The 17,034-nt window shown below is 41.7% G+C and overlaps 1 protein-coding gene across 3 annotated transcripts in view; it reads right to left on the bottom strand.

Moving 5' to 3' along the window:
* Positions 1-15,887, bottom strand: part of Fnbp1l (formin binding protein 1 like) — a 75,693-nt gene extending 59,806 nt beyond the window's left edge. For all 3 annotated transcript variants that reach the window (XM_051185581.1, XM_051185582.1, XM_051185583.1), the window contains exon 1: positions 15,757-15,887. In XM_051185581.1, coding sequence (XP_051041538.1) covers positions 15,757-15,780 — 24 coding nt within the window. In that variant the 5' untranslated portion in view covers positions 15,781-15,887. The remainder of the gene's footprint in view (positions 1-15,756) is intronic.
* Positions 15,888-17,034: the final 1,147 nt, after the last annotated feature.

The following is a 17,034-nucleotide window of genomic DNA, read 5'->3' as shown; positions in this document are numbered from 1 at the left end:
GGAAGAAACAAAACATACCTGAAGACACGCTGAGACGAACAACTATCCCCTTAACACTGAACTTGTATACTACACATGCCCTTCCACTGATCCAGCTGCTAACAGACCGGCACTGCTAAACATGCCACTAAGCAAAAACACGAGGTGCTTGCCCTGATGTGCTGAACATTCTCTCTTCTCATTCTCTTGCTCTTTCCCTCCATGGCCATGAAATGTTTGTTTTTTCCTCTAAAACCAAATACACTGTCCTCAAGTATCTTACTTTTAATTTTTTATACCTATCAGATTAAGAACCCACAAACATGATCACATGATCCCATGTTCCCTAAAACATCTTCATGACCCCAAACAAAAATACATGCATGTTTTAGCCCCAAATTTTTGCCTTTCTTTTTTTATTTTATGTGTATGGGTGTTTTGCCTGCATGTTTGTCTGTATACCACATGCATGCAGTGCCTAAAGAAGCCAGAAAATGTCAGATCTCCTAGAATTGGAGTTAGAGACAGTTGTAAGCTGCCATTTAATGCTGGGAATCCTCTAAAAGAGCAGCAAGTGCTCTTAACTTCCAAGCCCTCTGTCCTTCCCTTAAAGGACTTAAATTGATTGCAATAATAGTTGAAAGCATCATGTGGAAGAGAAATAATCAAGTCAATAAATTCTCTCCTACAGTAACAAACTATGCATTCCTGATTCTACCATGAGTGCTCTACAGAAGCTCCTATGGGAGCTTTTGGCTGTAAAACTATTATTCTTTTTCTTTTCTACCCACTTGAAAAATGAGTGTGCTTAACAATCATGCAAAAAAGTTCAAGCCTGAAGCTGTCTAACAAAGAAAAGATGCAACAGGCTTCAACTCTATTCTAATCAAAGGTATGAGTTGAAGGACAAGAAACTGTACCAGGCCCTAAACAATAGCAGGATCTTATATTTCACAAAAGCCCAGATTGTTTTCTATGAAAAATAGAGTATTTCCAGGCATGATGGTACATAACTTTAATTCCAACATTTGAGAGGCAGAAATAAGTAGTGTCTGAGTTTGAGCCCAGCCTGAACTACATAGTGAGACCCCATATCAAAATAAAACAAAAAAACAACTAAAAATACAACAAAAAACACTCACCATCTAGCTTGTAACCTGGTAGGAAGCTACTATTGGTGCTGTTATCTTTTACTCCAATTGTGTGTGTGTGGGGGGGGGAGATAACTGATTTCTCTATATTAATTAGAAAAAAATATATAGCCATTAAATTTATTATGTGGAAACTTGCTCAAGAGATTTAATAAATTGCTTTCTTAAGATTAGGAGACTTTAAGATTAAAGAACCCTGAGAAAACCCAACTTGTAGGACTCCTATAGCCTCTGGTTAGAAGGGATGTACATGTTAATGCATAAAGTGTGGAGAAACTTGGTTACCAGCTAGCATTATTTTGGGAGGTTATAGAAATTTTTAGTGGTAGGGCACAGCCAGAGGAAGTACACCTCTTGAAACATGCCTCTCTCTGATATTTTGTCTGGCCTCTGGGCCCCTTTCTCTCTCTTTGCATCTTGCCTACTATGGAGTAAATAAATGGCAGTGATGCTCCTCCCAACTGTATGGGATGAGCAACCTTGGACTGAATTTTCTGAAAATATGAGCCAAAGTAAGTCTTTCTTCCCCTGTTTCTGTCAGATATTTTAACTACTGTAACAACAAAATAAAGAAACAAAAAATCTAGCGCTCGGAGATACTGTAATTTGTTCTTTAAACACTTGGTTTAAAAGATACATAATATATAATAATCAAGGCAATTCATCTTCCTCATGAAAGTTCTCATTAACTTTTGCTTTGCCCATTTAGTCTGGTAATTTAGATTCTATTTTCTCTAGGAAAACTAAATCAGTCTATAGATAATTCCCACATTGTTATGGTTTGGACTATAAATGTTCCTGAAGGCTTGGTTGTTAGCATCTAACTAACAGGAAGTGGTAGAACCTTTAAGAAGGGAATCCTTTGAGGAAGTTGGGAGCAAGCGCTTTGAAGGAAATATTGGGGCTCTAGCTCCTTCCTTTCGGTTTTGTCTGGTTTTGCTTCGTGACCACCAAAAGTTAGCAGCTTTGCTCTACCAGCATCCCTACCATGATGTACTTACTCATTCACTATCTGGCCAGATGCCAACCAACTCTGCTGAAACCTCTAAACTACCTCTGATTTATCTCAGGCACTTCCTCACTACTGTGGAAGGCTAATGTACATTTCTATCATCAGCTATCAAGTTATCCTCTGCATTATTTTTTACCTGGCTCTTAAGATCAATTCTTTCAAGGCTGGAAGATGGCTGAGTGGGTAAAGTGCTTACTTTGTATTCATGAGGACCTGAGTTCAGATTCCCATGCACCATGTAAAGCCAGGCATTAAGTGTGCCTCTCTAATGTGAGTGCTGGAAAAAAAGGCATACTTTTGGGGCTCGCTGGCCAGCCAACCAAGCTAAAAGGATGAGCCCCGGGTTCAGTGAGACCTTGTCTCAAAAAATAAGATAGAGCAAATAGAAGAAGCGACTTCTGGCCTCCACACACCCATACACCAGCAAACACACATAAGAACTCATCATCCCCACTCTTAAGCCTTTTTTTTGGTCTGTGTACTAGATGTCTTGTCCTTTTTTCTTCTCCAGTACATTGCTTCACAGACTATTCCCTCTCCTACACTAGTATCTTCCCCTTCCTCTAAATCTCTCTCATTCATAAACAGACCTGTAACATCTTCCATGCTAAAACCATTAAACTCTTTTCCCTCCTAACCCCATTTTTCCTTCCTTTATTAGCAACTTTCTCCAACGAGTCATCTTTCTGTACTCACTCTTTATACCTTGCATTTACTTTCCTCTTACCCTCAAAGGCTTTCATGGTGGTTTGAATGAGAATGTCCCCCATAGGCCTATATTTTCAATACTAGATGGAGGTGTGGCCTTGTAGGAGATATGTCACTGGAGGTGGGCTTTGAGGGTTCAAAAGACTGACATTCCCACTGTGCTCACTCTACCTCCTGTTTGTAGTTTGAGATATGAGCTATGTAAAGCATGGTGTCAAGAACAGCTGAGACATCATAGACTTTACCACTTTGGAACTGTAAAACCAATTAAGCACTTTTTTTTTTATAAGTTGTCTTGATCACGGTGTTTTATCAAAACAATAGAAGAGCAATAATGTAGTTTATACAAAAAGATCTCCTATATAACAAATATGTGCTCAAGATAAAAGACTTTAACACTGACACAATCCCACCACTTAATTTTCAGATCCATTCAAGTTTTAGTAATATCCTTTACAGGAAAAAGAAATCAGATCTAGAGTGTGTCACAGTTATTGTCATGCTTAAGTCTTCTTCAATCTGAAATCATTCTTGTCTTTCCTAATGTTCATGGCCTTTCTCATTTCTGAGGTTTACAAGCTAATCTTTCTGTAAAATAGCCATCAACTTTAGGTTGTCTGATATTTCCATATAACCCGGATTAGGTTTCTTAGATTACAAACATCCTACGCCTTTGAACTGTATCCAATGAGGTGGCATATGATTTCATGATGCTGACTGATCACTTGAATCTTAAGATGCCTACACACACACACACACACACACACACACACACACACACACACATATACATACATACATACATACATACACACACACATATACATGCATACATCTCCATCATTCTGTAGTACTTTCTTAAATAAGATTCTACATTTTAGGTTCATGTTGCATTTTTCCTGAACTAACCTGGCATCAACTATATCTCAAAACAACAACAACAATAAACAAGAAAGTCCTATTTCCTTTTAGTGGATAAAGTTATTCATTAGCCAAAGTATTAATGCTTAAGTATGCTCACTGCTATTTGGGGTTCTCATTTACAAAGCCTGTCAATAAACAAAGTACAAATAAAGACACAACACACACACACATTTTATTTACCTTTTTATTGCTGTAAGTGTGCATATATGTATATGTATATGAAAAGTGTTTACACCAAATCTCCAGTTATTCATTTGAACAATCCCCAGTGTATAACCAATCTCCAAGTGCCACTGGTGATACTCCCACCCATATACCTTCTTTCCTGAACCTCTACAACGACCTTCTCCATCAGGCTAAAGGCCCTACTTTCTACCCACATTTCTCTCACCAGCTGGTTAATGCTCCTGTTTCCTAACTCTTCCTCGAGCTCAGGCTATGGGACAGACAAACAGGATAAAGTGAAGTCAAGATTCTTATTTCTCTGGCAGTCTGCCTCCCAGGAACCAGCAAGTTTCCTATGTTCCTCTACTGAAGTCACAGATCCTGTCAGGCACTCCTCAGTCAAGGCAATGTAAGGGCCTGGCAACTGTTTCCTTCTCTTTCCTTTAAGGCCTAAGTAGAAATAATTCTAGCTGTTACCATGACAACTACACTGGTAATGTACTATTGGTACCTTTTCTTTATTGTTAGGCATTGTAGGGCACTCAGTGCTTCTGAAGTGGGGGTAAGAAGATCAGTTCAACTGACTACACAGCAGTTCAAAGCTAGTGTAGGTAACATGAGACCATCTCAGAAAACAAAACATCTCTTTATTAAACAATATGTTGTGTGTGCAATATTAACTGAAGATGTGTTACATTCGTTTATGCTGTGGGAACATTTGTTTTAATGATGCAATGATGTGTTACATTCTTTTATGTTGCATCTGTTTAACACTGTGAATGAAGCTGTGCTACTAGGTTTGTCTAAAAGAGCTGAATGGTCAATAGCAAGGCAGGAGAAAGGATAGGCTGGGAAGGCAGGCAGAAAGAATAAATAGAAATCTGGGAAGAGAAAAGGAGGAGGAAGACATCAGGGGCCAGCCACCCAGCTACACAACCAGGGAGAGAGGGAGGGAGGGAGGGAGGAAGAGAGGGAGGAAGAGAGGGAGGAAGAGAGGAAGAGAGGGAGGAAGGGAGAGAGGGAGGGAGGGAAGGAGGAAAGGAAAGGAGGGAGGGACTTAGAGAGCACTACTATATGATAGGCAGTGTTATCACTATCTTATTCATAGTAAATTGACAGGCTGCTACACTACTAAGACCAAATTTATCCTCTTAATTAAGAGGATTTAGTAGGCTGTCAAGGTTCTCCAAAGGCCATCAGACTTCTAGCTTCAGCCACATTTTACTTTTCTATCAGCACCAGTTATTTTCCTAATACACACTACCACAGCAATTTAAAGTGAACTTCACATATTTAAAAGTTAACTAAGATGAACAGATTTTTTTCCCCCAAAGTTTTACAAATAGCCTGAAGGTGTGGTCTGCATATGTTACACATAATACATGCAGGTAAAACATCCATACACATAAAATATAAACAAATAAAACATTTTTTTAAAAGATGCTCAACACCATTTGCCACCTGATAAACACAAATCCAATTCACAATGAGGTTCTACTTTATACACACTATGACAGCAATGGCTATAATCAAAAAAAGCAGATGAGGGGCTAGAGAGCAGGCTCAGAAGAATGCATACTGCTTTTTCAGAGGACTCTAGTTTTAGTTCACAGCATCCACACTGGATGGCTCACAACCAGCAACTCCAGCTCTGACATCCTCTCTGCACTCTGTGGGCATCGTAGGCATCTGAACTTCTATATAGAGACACACATAATTAAAAATAAAAATAAAACCTTAAACTAAAACCATTAAAAAAAAAGGGGGGGCAGCCGCAAGCCAGTGAAATGGCTTAGCAAGTAAAGGTACTGCCACTCAACCTGATGATCTGAGTTCAATCCCCAGAACCCACACTGTGAAAGAAGAGAACCAAACTGACCTCTGTGTCTCCTCTCCTCCTGAAAAAAAGTTAATGTTAAAATAAAAAATAATTAAGATAGATAATTGCTGTGGAATTATCTTTTTGGACACAAATCTTCACAGCAGGGTTAGTCATAATAGAAAATGTCCAATGAATGGATTAATAAATTGTGCATGTGCATACAATGGAATATTTGACAGAAGGAATGAAACCCTGATAAACTGATAAACCCTACAATGCAGGTGACCTTTGATATCATTATGCTAACTGAAACATAGCCCGTCAGCAGTAACTACGTGTTCTATGAATCTGTTTATATATAAAATGTCCATAACAGATAAATCTGCAAAGAAAGCTAAATGGTTTCCTAAGGCTGTAGGTAGACAACAAGGAGAAAATATAGAATTGACTTTTAATGAATATCATCTTTCTGGAATGACAAAAAAAGAAAAAAAAGCAAAGTAAATAGACCACTGATATGGGAAGGCAATAAACAGATAAAGCACATGGAATTTGTGCTGGAGTAAAAAGAGGGAAGGGCAGAAGAAGGGAAGAAAGGAGGGAAATGATGGGAGATGTCATTCTGTAAATATGTTTCTCTTATTGGTTAATGAATAAAGCACTGTTGGCCAATAGGAAAGCAAGATAGGCGGGACTAGGAGACAAGGAGGATTTGGGAACTAGTAGAGAGGAGATTCAAGATGTAGGACCAAGAGAGAATAATGCAGGGCCCTCTCTCCTGTAAGACCACGTGGAAGTACTTAGATTAATAGAAATGGCTAATAGATTAATAGAAATGGATAGTCAATAAGAAATGCTAGTAACAGGCTAACAGACTTATATCTAACACAGAGTCTCGGTGCATTATTTGAGGCTGGCACAGCTCTGGGCCCAGACGGGCAGAAAGCCTACCCTTAACAGGGACAGAGGGAGAGGGAAGCAGGGGGAAAGGGGTTGATATGGTACATGTATACTACACACATGTCTAAATGTAGAGGCTACAGGTTGACAGCAAGTATGCAGATGGAGTAATTTATATTAAGAATAGAACTGAGGGCTAGAGATAGCTCAGTGGTTAAGAACACTTGTGGGTCTGCAGATAACCCAGGTTCAGTTCCCAGAACCTACCCAGTGACTCACACAAGTAAAACACTCATACACATGAAATAATAACATATATCTAAAACAAACAAAACAAAAAAGAATTGACTTCTCACAGTTCAGGGGCCTGCTGAAACTGCTCTCTGCTTCCAAGATGGCTCCTCGTGCTATCTTACCACATGGTGAAATGGGAGGAGCAGTGAGGGAAACGCCTTCCTTCAAGTCCTTTATAAAGGCTGTAATCCCATTCTTGAAGGCAATGTCCTCAAGGCCTAACCATCTCATAAAGATCCCACCTCTAAATACTATTATGTTGAGAGATTAGTTTCAACTAGAATTTGGGGGAGACAAACAACCAACCGACTACATTTTGGCTATTGTGAATAACACTGCAATAAACATAGAATACAGTCATCTCTTCAACATGCTGTCATCATATGCTTTAGCCTTATACCCAAGAGTGATATTTTTGGACCATATGAAGTCTAGCTCAAAATTTTGTAGGAACTTCCACCAAAAGTATACATGAGTTCTTTTCTTGACATGGTCACAAACACTTACTTTTCATCATTTTACTAATTTTTTGTTGTTGTTGTTTTTGTTTTTGTTTTGTTTTGTTTTTTAAAGACAAGGTTTCTCTGTATTGCTTTGAAGCCTGTCCTGGAACTAGCTTTGTAGACCAGGCTGGCCTTGAACTCACAGAGATCCACCTGCCTCTGCCTTCTGAGTGCTGGGATTAAGGGATTGTGTCACCAACGCCCAACAACCTATGGATCTCAACCCCTATGGGGGTCACAAATGATCCTTTCAAAGGGGTTGCCTACGGCCATAGGAAAACACAGATATTTAGATTACAATTCATAACAGAACAGTAGCAAAATTACATTATGAAGTAGTACAAGCAAGCTTATGGTTGAAGATCACCACAAGATGAACTATATTAAAGGTTTGCAACACTAGGAAGGTTGAGAACACTAACCTAGACAATGGAGGGCTAGAAAATATCCTCTAAGATACAAACTAACAGTACTATTAAAGAAATGCACTCAGAACTGGGGTGTAGCTCAGCTGGTAGAATGCACAAAATCCTGGCTTTGTAGTCCACAGCACGGCACAAGCCAAGTGTAGGCGTGGATGTCCACAATCTCATTATCGGGAAGTAGAGGGCAGGAGGATCAGACATTCAAGGCCTTTGCTGTGTAGCAAATTTGAGGCCAGTTACATGAGATCTTTTATCCAAAAAGGGAGGGGGAAAAAAGTACATTCAGAAAACAGAATATATAATAAATCAGCTTTTACACCTTTTAAAAGCATAACAGTAAATGTTAAAATCTTAATGACAAACTAGTTTATTTAGATTAATATCCAATATCCATTGGATAGTCTATAGACTAAAATGCCTGGATAAAATATATTTTAATAAGATAAAGCAACAAAGACAAATCAGGGTGCTGTGGTTTAAATGTGAAATGTCCCATACAGGTTCCTGTACTGTTTTGAGTAGTGGAAACCATTAGGTGCTTGAGGAAGTGGGTCTTGAAGGGTTACAGCCTGCCCCATTTCCAGGGAACTGTTACTGAGCCAGAGAGATAAAACAAACCAAACATACCATAATGGCCCAGCACACTGACAAGAACTGCCTCAGCCACCATGTCTTCCTCCACGGACTGGACCCTATGAATCAGGAGCCACAACCCATCTTTCGCCCTTAAATCGATTGTTAGGTACTTTGTCAGAGGACAGAGAAAAGTCACTAAAACAAAATAGTATGAAACTACAAGGTCATAAATAAAACAGAAATGAGCATCCAGAAAGGAATGCATAAAAGCTACCCCTGTCCTAGGAAGTTTGACAATTTTGAAAAATTAGATCTTTGTTTTAATAAAATAACAAGCTATAAGGGAAGAGAAAGGAAATCCAACAACCACATTAAGTGAATGCTAAAACCTTAAATTTGGTTTGAAGTGGTCCCAGATTCATAGTGACCCTGAACACTGCAAAAACCCACTAACCATAGATGGACAGTTCTCATAAATTTCAGGTCAAGACGGAAGAGAACAAATACAGGAGGACATACTATGTGATGGCACTTATTAAGTTAATTCATATTGACCATACTACAGGTAACATCCATCAACTTCAGGATCGTATAACAAAAAAAAAAAAAAAAAAAAAAAAAAAAAAACTGGCTCTTCAGAGTTCTCCCTTTTAGATTCTGAACAGTATGCCATTAAAAATAATCAACTGCACTTAAATGATCAGGAAACAAGACCATCACAGATCGAAATAAACTGAGAATATTTTCATATGAAAAGATACAGCTGGTTTTATTTCCAAGTTATGAAAAGGATTCTAAGGCTAAGACAGACATAACATGTGTAGCTAGCCCTCAGAATCCAAGTCCCTTCTATCTGGCATAACCTGATCACAGCCTGAAAATTTTCCCACATACTTTAAAACATCTCTAGATTACTAATGATACCTAGTACAATATAAATGTGGTGTAAATAGATCCTATACTACATGGCTTAGGGAATAATAAACTGAGAAGAGTGCTGAGGTAGTGGTTTTTAGTGTTCCATGCAGACACAATCTTTTTTAAACATTTTCAAACCATAGATAGTTGACTACATTGATGCAGAACCCAGGGATGAAGGAATTACACAACCATAAAGTAAAAACTACCTTTGTATCCAAAGCATAATTTAATTACAAAGTTACAGCAATGCATTGAATTCCTCCACCAAGTCAAGAAGTATTTGAGTACTTACTACATGCCAGCTGCTTGTCTAGAAAAGCAGAAACAAAATAGGTATAAAAGTAAATAAATAAAATTCTAATGTGCTGAAAATGGGGATACCTGATGATAAATGTGTGCTTTTCAAATTACAATAAACCTATAATAGATTCTCACACCCAGTACTGGAAATCAAACCCAAACTACTAGGCAAATACTCTACTGTGGAGCCAAATCTCCAGTCCCCTCATCAGGTATTTTTAAAGACTGCTGATTAGTGTTCTCAAGAAATTAAAGAGAAGCAGAGCAGAACAGTAACACCTGTAATCTCAGCACCTGGGAGCTGCAGGAGGCAGACTTAGAATCTAAGTCAGCCTCAGCTAGACCAGAGAATTTGAGGTCAGCTTAGGCACCAGATCATGTCTCAAAAAACAAACATAAAGACCATAAGGAAAAACTGTTCCTAAACCCTAAATATTAATCTTAATTTGGATTCAAGGGGATATTTTATATAAAACCTTTCTCACTATGCCTTTCTCAACAACTCTCCATACAAATCCTAAATGCTGAATCCCACATTAACAAAACAGTCAGATAATACCTTAAAATGCCTAATAGCATCCCTTTACACTATAAAGGAGGTTTCAAAGAACTTGTCAGTGGAAATTATGCAAAAGCAATCACAAATTTTACCACAATGTTATTTTAGAAACAAAGGAATATGCTCAAAAGCATGGATGACATATTAAAATGATGTGTAGTCCCAATAGACTATTTTCAAAGCACAATTTGCAACCTAAAGCATTTAACATTCTATCATTAATTAGACTGGTATCTCACTCAAAAACAAGTTTATTACACACACACACACACACACACACACACAATCTTAGTGCATAAATCAGCTCACAAAACTCTAAATAGAGCAAAGTAGCACACTTACTGCCTTTTCCCATTGCAGAGTCTTGAGAGAGGAAGAGATAACAGTATTAACAGGTTGTGGTAATAACACATATAAAGTTACAGCCGGTTTCAGAATCAGTAACAATATACTGAAGAAACCAACACGTCAAAAATTTTGGAGGGAGTAATGAAGTAGTTGCAACTTTTATCTTCTAAAACCTAAAGGAAGGGGTTGGAGGGATGGCTCAGCAGTTAAGAACGCTAGCTACTCTTCCAGAGGGCCAATGTTTAATTCCTAGTACCCATATGGCAGCTCACCACCGTTTTTAACTCCTGTAACTCCAGTTTCAGGGGATTTAATGCCTACTCCTGGCTTCCAACAGCACCCAGGCACACACATGGTACACAGACATACAATGCAGGCAAAATATTCATACAGATAAAATAAAAATAAATAATTTAAATAAATAAAACCTAAAGAAATGCCTCTAGTAAGGCAAACTAAGATTTCCTTCTGTGGATTTTTAAATGGTCTGAATTTTGGATTAATCATATGCTAATACATACCTACACACAGAAAGATACACAAACACCAAGTTCCTGAATCAAGCAGTCAGCCAAACCGCCCTCTGTGTCTACGACTCACTACTTTCTTTTAGACATCTTACATTTAATCCAAGTCAAATCTAACCACTATAATCAGGTCAGCCCAGAAAACATTTATTCAAGTTCCTACCAGTGTCAGGCTCTATGCCAAGGAGCATGTTGATAACTGAAGAAACAGTAATGAAGTACACAATGAAAGAACAATGAATAAGACGTGATCTGTGCCCTTTAGGAACTTGAGAATTCCCACAAGCATAACCCTTTTCATTCTAAAACGTAGGTGAAAGGACATAATCGTTCTAAAGCTTTCCTTACAATGAAGAGAATAAAAAACATTTTAAAAAATAGTTCGAACCTTCTACTTTCCACTCATTTTTGTGTTACTTCTAAAGTCAGGGCTAGAGAGATGGCTCAGTGATTAAGAGCACTGGCTGCTCTTACAGAGGACCCAGGTTCAATTCCCAACACCCACAGGATGTTCCAGGGAATCCAATGCCCCCTTTCTGGCCTCCAAGGACGCCAAGCACACATCCTGATGCACAGACATATGTATAGACAAACACTTAATATACAGAAAAGAAAAAAATTAAAGTCTTAAATCACATGAGCTACTAGAGATTCACTTTTTTGTCTAATTGATTCTTTTAGTATATGCTCACAAAGCCACATTACTATATAAGCCAGAAGTACACAAAACTGCAATCTGTTGAATGATCCAACATCAACCTTTTCCACATGTTTTTAGTAGGTTAGTTATTAATCATGGCTTGGACTGAAATGCAGGGCAGCTCTCAGTTTTATTTACTGAGACATGGTCTCTCACTGAATCCTGGGCTGGCCAACTCTGGCTAGTTTAGCTAGCCATCTTTCTCCAAGGACCTGTGACTGCCCTGAGACTAGGATGTCAGACAGCCGTCATACTGGTCTAACTTTTGCATGGGTTCTTCAGGATCACAACTCCAGTCCTCACATTTGAATGAACAAGTGCTTTATGCACTAAGCAATCTTCTCAGACCCAGGCAGCAAAATTTTAATAAACAATATAAATGTAATGTATCCACTCTAATACACACACACACAACCACTAATCTGTACTTTGTGAAATCATGGATTCCTATTTAGCTACCATCCTCTGTTCTTTGTATAATAAAGAAGTCAACATAATAAGCAATGCCCAAGATGGCCCCACATAACTAATCATGCATATTAGGGGAAAAAATGCAGGCTGTGACTCTAGTTACTACCTCACTTAAATAGTCATTTGAAACTAGAAGTTTCTTAAAGAACAGCTCAAATACAATGATGCATAAGGCTTTATTTAAAACTACACAACACAAGCCTGACCCAACCCACTTAGCAAGTTACTGTTAATTTTGCAATCCAGTGCCACAAATATCCTTTATTTTCAAATTTAACATAAGGCTTTAAGAAGCAGTAAAACAAGCAAGCTATAGTGGTGCACACTGTATCCCCAGCACTCAGGATCCTGAAGCAAAAAGAAAAATTCAAGTGCATAGTGAAACCCTGTCAAAGAAGGAAGATTTAAAAGAAAAAAGAAAAAAGAAAAAAAAAAAAAAAAAGTGGGTCTGGGGAGATGGCAGGGTTGATAAAGTGGCCTTGCAAGTTTGAAGACCAGAATCCAATGTCCAGAACCAGATTAAATAAAAGGTAAATAGATAAATAAATGCCAAGGAGTAATCCCAGCACTGAGGAACCAGAAACAAGCAAGCTCCTGGAGCTCCCTGGCTACGAGGATCGCCTAACCTGCAAGCTCAAAGTCACAGAGAAATCCTGTTTAAAAAAAAAAAAGGCTTCTCTAAACACCTAAGTTTGACCTCTGTTCTCCACATGCACAAAAACCCACATATGCAAATATACTCACAAAAAGACAGCAAGAACCACCATTTACAACAAGTGACCTAAATTTGAACATGTAATTGCATATCATCAAATTTGTATGTAACAATGAGTTTTTGGTAACTAAACCTTTAGGACAAGTAACGAGATCCTAAATGTGACAACTGCTTTCTGTATTTAAATTTTGATGAAAATTTCCCCAAAATCAAATTCTCAATGACAATAGACATTATAGGTGTTTGTATATTGTATTGTGTAGTGTAATCCACTGGAAAGCATAATATCCTCCTTCAAGACTATAACAGGGACTGGAGACACAGCTCAACAGTTAAAAGCAAACACTGCTTCTGCAGAGGATCAAGTTCAAATCCCATTATCCACATCAGACAACTCACAAGCACCTGTAACTCAGATTCAAAGAATCAGACATCCTCTTCTGGCCTCCTTAAGCACCCACTCACCCCTACCTACCCCCACACATAGAAACAGATTAAAAATATTTTTTTAAAAAAACTGAGAATAAAGTCCAGTAAAGTTCTATGTTTAGTCTATTCTCAATCAAAATCCTTTATACCAAGTGCTATTTATTTAAGGTTTAGAAACTAAGCTGATAACAGTGAAGTCTACATTATTAATTTATAATAAATGTTCCCTTCAAGTCCTCAAACCATCAAAAATGCTTACTCAAGTTTAATGGAAAATTTTAAAGTATTTTTTCTCAAATTTCCAAATTACATTTAAAATAATTTAATTTAAACCTAAATTTCTATCGTTCTGTTTCTTTTCAAACGACTGAGAAGTTATTTAAATGTTAAAGTAAATAAATTAGAAGACACATTGGAAGACTGGATTTATTTCTGAATGTTGCATACTCTTCACTTTTAAATAACTTTTGAGCCTGGCACAGTGGCTCATACCTGTAATCCCAGTACTCTGCAGGCTAGGGAAGAAGGATCACTGCCATTTCTGGGCTAGCCTGGGCTACACCTCTATACACACACACACACACACACACACACACACTCACACACACTCTTACACTTTAAAATTATATTTAGTTTTTCCTAGAAATGGTTTTTCTTAAAACTTTCTCTGCAATAGAATACAAAGTGAATTTCTTTAAATTTAACATTCTTTCATGGTTTTCCTATAGGTACTTTTTAAAAGCATTCTGTTTACCTTCTAGGTTACTCTGTGCTAGGGTCATCTGAACAGGAAAAAAGAGGGGGGGCTGGAGATGCAGTTTGATGGTAATGTGTTTGTCTAGCATATGTGAGGTCTCAGGTCCAATTGCCAGAACCATAATTATGGAAAATAAAACTATACTCATCTCCATTCATTGATGACACTGCAATCTATCATAAAAATGTACAAATAAAAGGGGAAAGCTTTAAACCCAGAAAACAGGAGGCAGAGGCAGGTGGATCTCTTGAGTTCGAGGCCAGCCCTGTCTACAATTCAAGTTCCAGGTCAGCCAGCACTATAGGGAAACTGTCTCAAACAAACAAACAAACGGTGAAGAACCAATAATGCCTGAAAACCCAAAGTTACACGATTCATTTACAAGTGTCGCTTCCCATTATTAGAACACTGAGCTAAGAACGGACAGGCTCCTGAGGTATTCTGTCTTGGAGTGCTGAGTTTGCAGACTGGGCAAACACTTGCGCAGGTAAGAGGGCAGATTCCTGGGGCTGGGTAAAGTAGGTGACTAGATGGGCTTTTTAAGTGTCACTTCTAAAATTCCCAAACAACACGTGGAAAAATGAGAAAACATTCGGCCTTCCAATTAAACGGTCAGCTTCGAATCCCATTTAATGCTCATAGTCAAAACTTGTTCCTCCTCCTCTCTCCGAGGATTTCCCGAGATTTTCGCAAACAAAGGCACGGAAAATATGCACAGGTGGGGAAAAAAAAAAAAGAGGGGAGTGGCAGAGGCCCGGCGGCGCTCGAGACAGCGCCCCCAAGCCGCGAATCTTCCCGGCCGCACCTGAGAAATCACAGCCCCGCACACCTCCACCCTCAGGTGGCGGCGTCCCGAGCGGATTCTCCGACCTCTTCCCCTCCCGCCCGCACCTTGCTCAGGCACTGGGCATTGTCCGGAGCCTTCGGCAGCCAAGAAAGGCACGGTGGGGAGGACAAAAAGAGAGGGAAGTGAGAATAAAGGACGGGAGGGGGCAATCGCGCCATCGGCGAGCCGCACGCTCCTTTCGGCGAGAGGAGCGTCCCTCCCTCGACCCCTCTACCTAATTCCGGCCAGAAAAGCGGACCCGCCAGCCCGAGGAGGCTGCAGCCGGAGCTGGCCGGCGCGGGGTGGCGGGCGCCCCCGATCCGGAGCACAGAGGCAGCGAGAGGGAGAGGGAAATGGGCGTGTGGGTTGGGCCTGGCTGGCCCGAGGCCGGGCTCGGAACAAAGCCGCCCGGCTCCCCCTACCTGGAGCTGGGGCGTCGCCCAGGCGCGCGGCGCGGGCAGAGCGAGCGGCGCTCCTTCGGGACAATGGCCCCCTCCCCCGCCGTCGGGCGCCGGGTACAAAGGCGCGGAGCGGGGCCGCCCGCCGGCCCGCAAAGTCAGGCGGAGGCGGGAAGAGGGGACCGCGGCCGCCGGCCAGTCCCCTCGCCGGGAGCACAGGCAGCCGCCCCGTCGCCTCTCGGCCGAGGCGGCTGTCGCGGCACAAAGAGGAGCGGGGACCCCGCGCCGCCCCGAGGCTCCCGCCGCCGCCGCCGACGGCGCGCGCCGCCCCGCTCCCCTCACTCACCCAGAGCTCGGTGCCCCAGCTCATGGCGGAACCTGAGGAGGCCGGCGCCGGCAGGCTTGCTCCCGCTGTCCGCTCGTCCCGACTGTCCCCTCCTCGGGCTCGGTCGGCGAGTGTCTGCCTCGGACGCCGCCGCCGCCAGCACCACCGGGTTCCCCAGTGAGTGAGAGAGCCGCGACTGGAGCGAGCCGCCGCCGCCGCCGCGTCCCCGCCTCCCCGCAGCCGCGAGGGAGGGGGCCGGGGCGAGGGGGCGGGGCCGGCGGGCAGGGGGCGGGCCGGGCCGCGGGGAGGGGAGGGGGCGGGCCGCGGTGCACCCTGGGATCGGGGCGGGCGTGCACCCGCGCGCGCGGGGGCCGGCGGGGGTCTCGGCGGCGGCTTGCCCCGCAGCCCGCGGCGTCTCGGCGGCCGCTGGTCCCGCCGCTGCCCGCTCAGACCCCAGCTCCGAGATGGAGGGGAAAGGAGGACGCCCACCGCCCCTGCTCTCCCCTGCGACCCCCTCCAATGAGGCCACACACACACGTCAGCGTTCCCCGCTGACAAAGGAGCCTCGTCCAAACGTTTGAGCAGAGCGCTGTGTGCGTTTAGTTAAAGGAATCTTTCTTGTCAAGGGACGGCTCTACCCAGGTGTGATGCTTCAGCCCGGGCTTCTTGGGAATCGCAAAAATGTGCAGAGGTCACACGTCCAGTAGGAATGCAGCGTGTCTCAATCTGTCTTAATAAGTTCTTTCGGGAAATCTTTATTTCAGAGAGGCAAACGATCCGGTAATCATCTGGGGAAGTTGCCATGGTGAAAGATAAGACTTGGCGTAAAGCGAACCGGGCTGACACCTGCTGCAGGTGACACGGAGCTTGCCCGGATTCTAGGTTGGTGGGCACCTCCGGGAACCGAAGTCTCCCTCGTAGTGCAAAACAACCAGTTCAGAACCCGAGGTTTCTCTTGCCTCTGATAGGAATCTTGGATGCAGACCACCACTTCCTTTTTTCTTTTTCTCTCCCCCCCCCCCCCCCCTACTGAGTTATTTCCCAGCCTGCCTCTACTGGCAGTCAGCAGATTTGGCTGGTGCTACTAGATACCGAGTACAGTATGCTCAGTAATTCCCTAACATATGCTTTAGTATTAATTGCTCCTCGCTTAAAACACACACACACACACATTTTCAATCTATAACTAGTAGAGTACTCCTCAGTGAGTCATGACAGTTGAACGTTTCAAGGTCCCCCCAACGGGCTTCGCGTCAGCATTGAAACTCCTCCCCTACTGGACCTGCACAGGTGTTCCAG

The sequence above is a fragment of the Phodopus roborovskii genome, unplaced genomic scaffold (genome assembly GCF_943737965.1).
Source record: "Phodopus roborovskii unplaced genomic scaffold, PHOROB, whole genome shotgun sequence".
Classification (NCBI taxonomy): domain Eukaryota; kingdom Metazoa; phylum Chordata; class Mammalia; order Rodentia; family Cricetidae; genus Phodopus; species Phodopus roborovskii.
The sequence above is the reverse complement of the archived record's forward strand: the minus strand, read 5'-3'. Positions and strand labels throughout refer to the sequence as shown.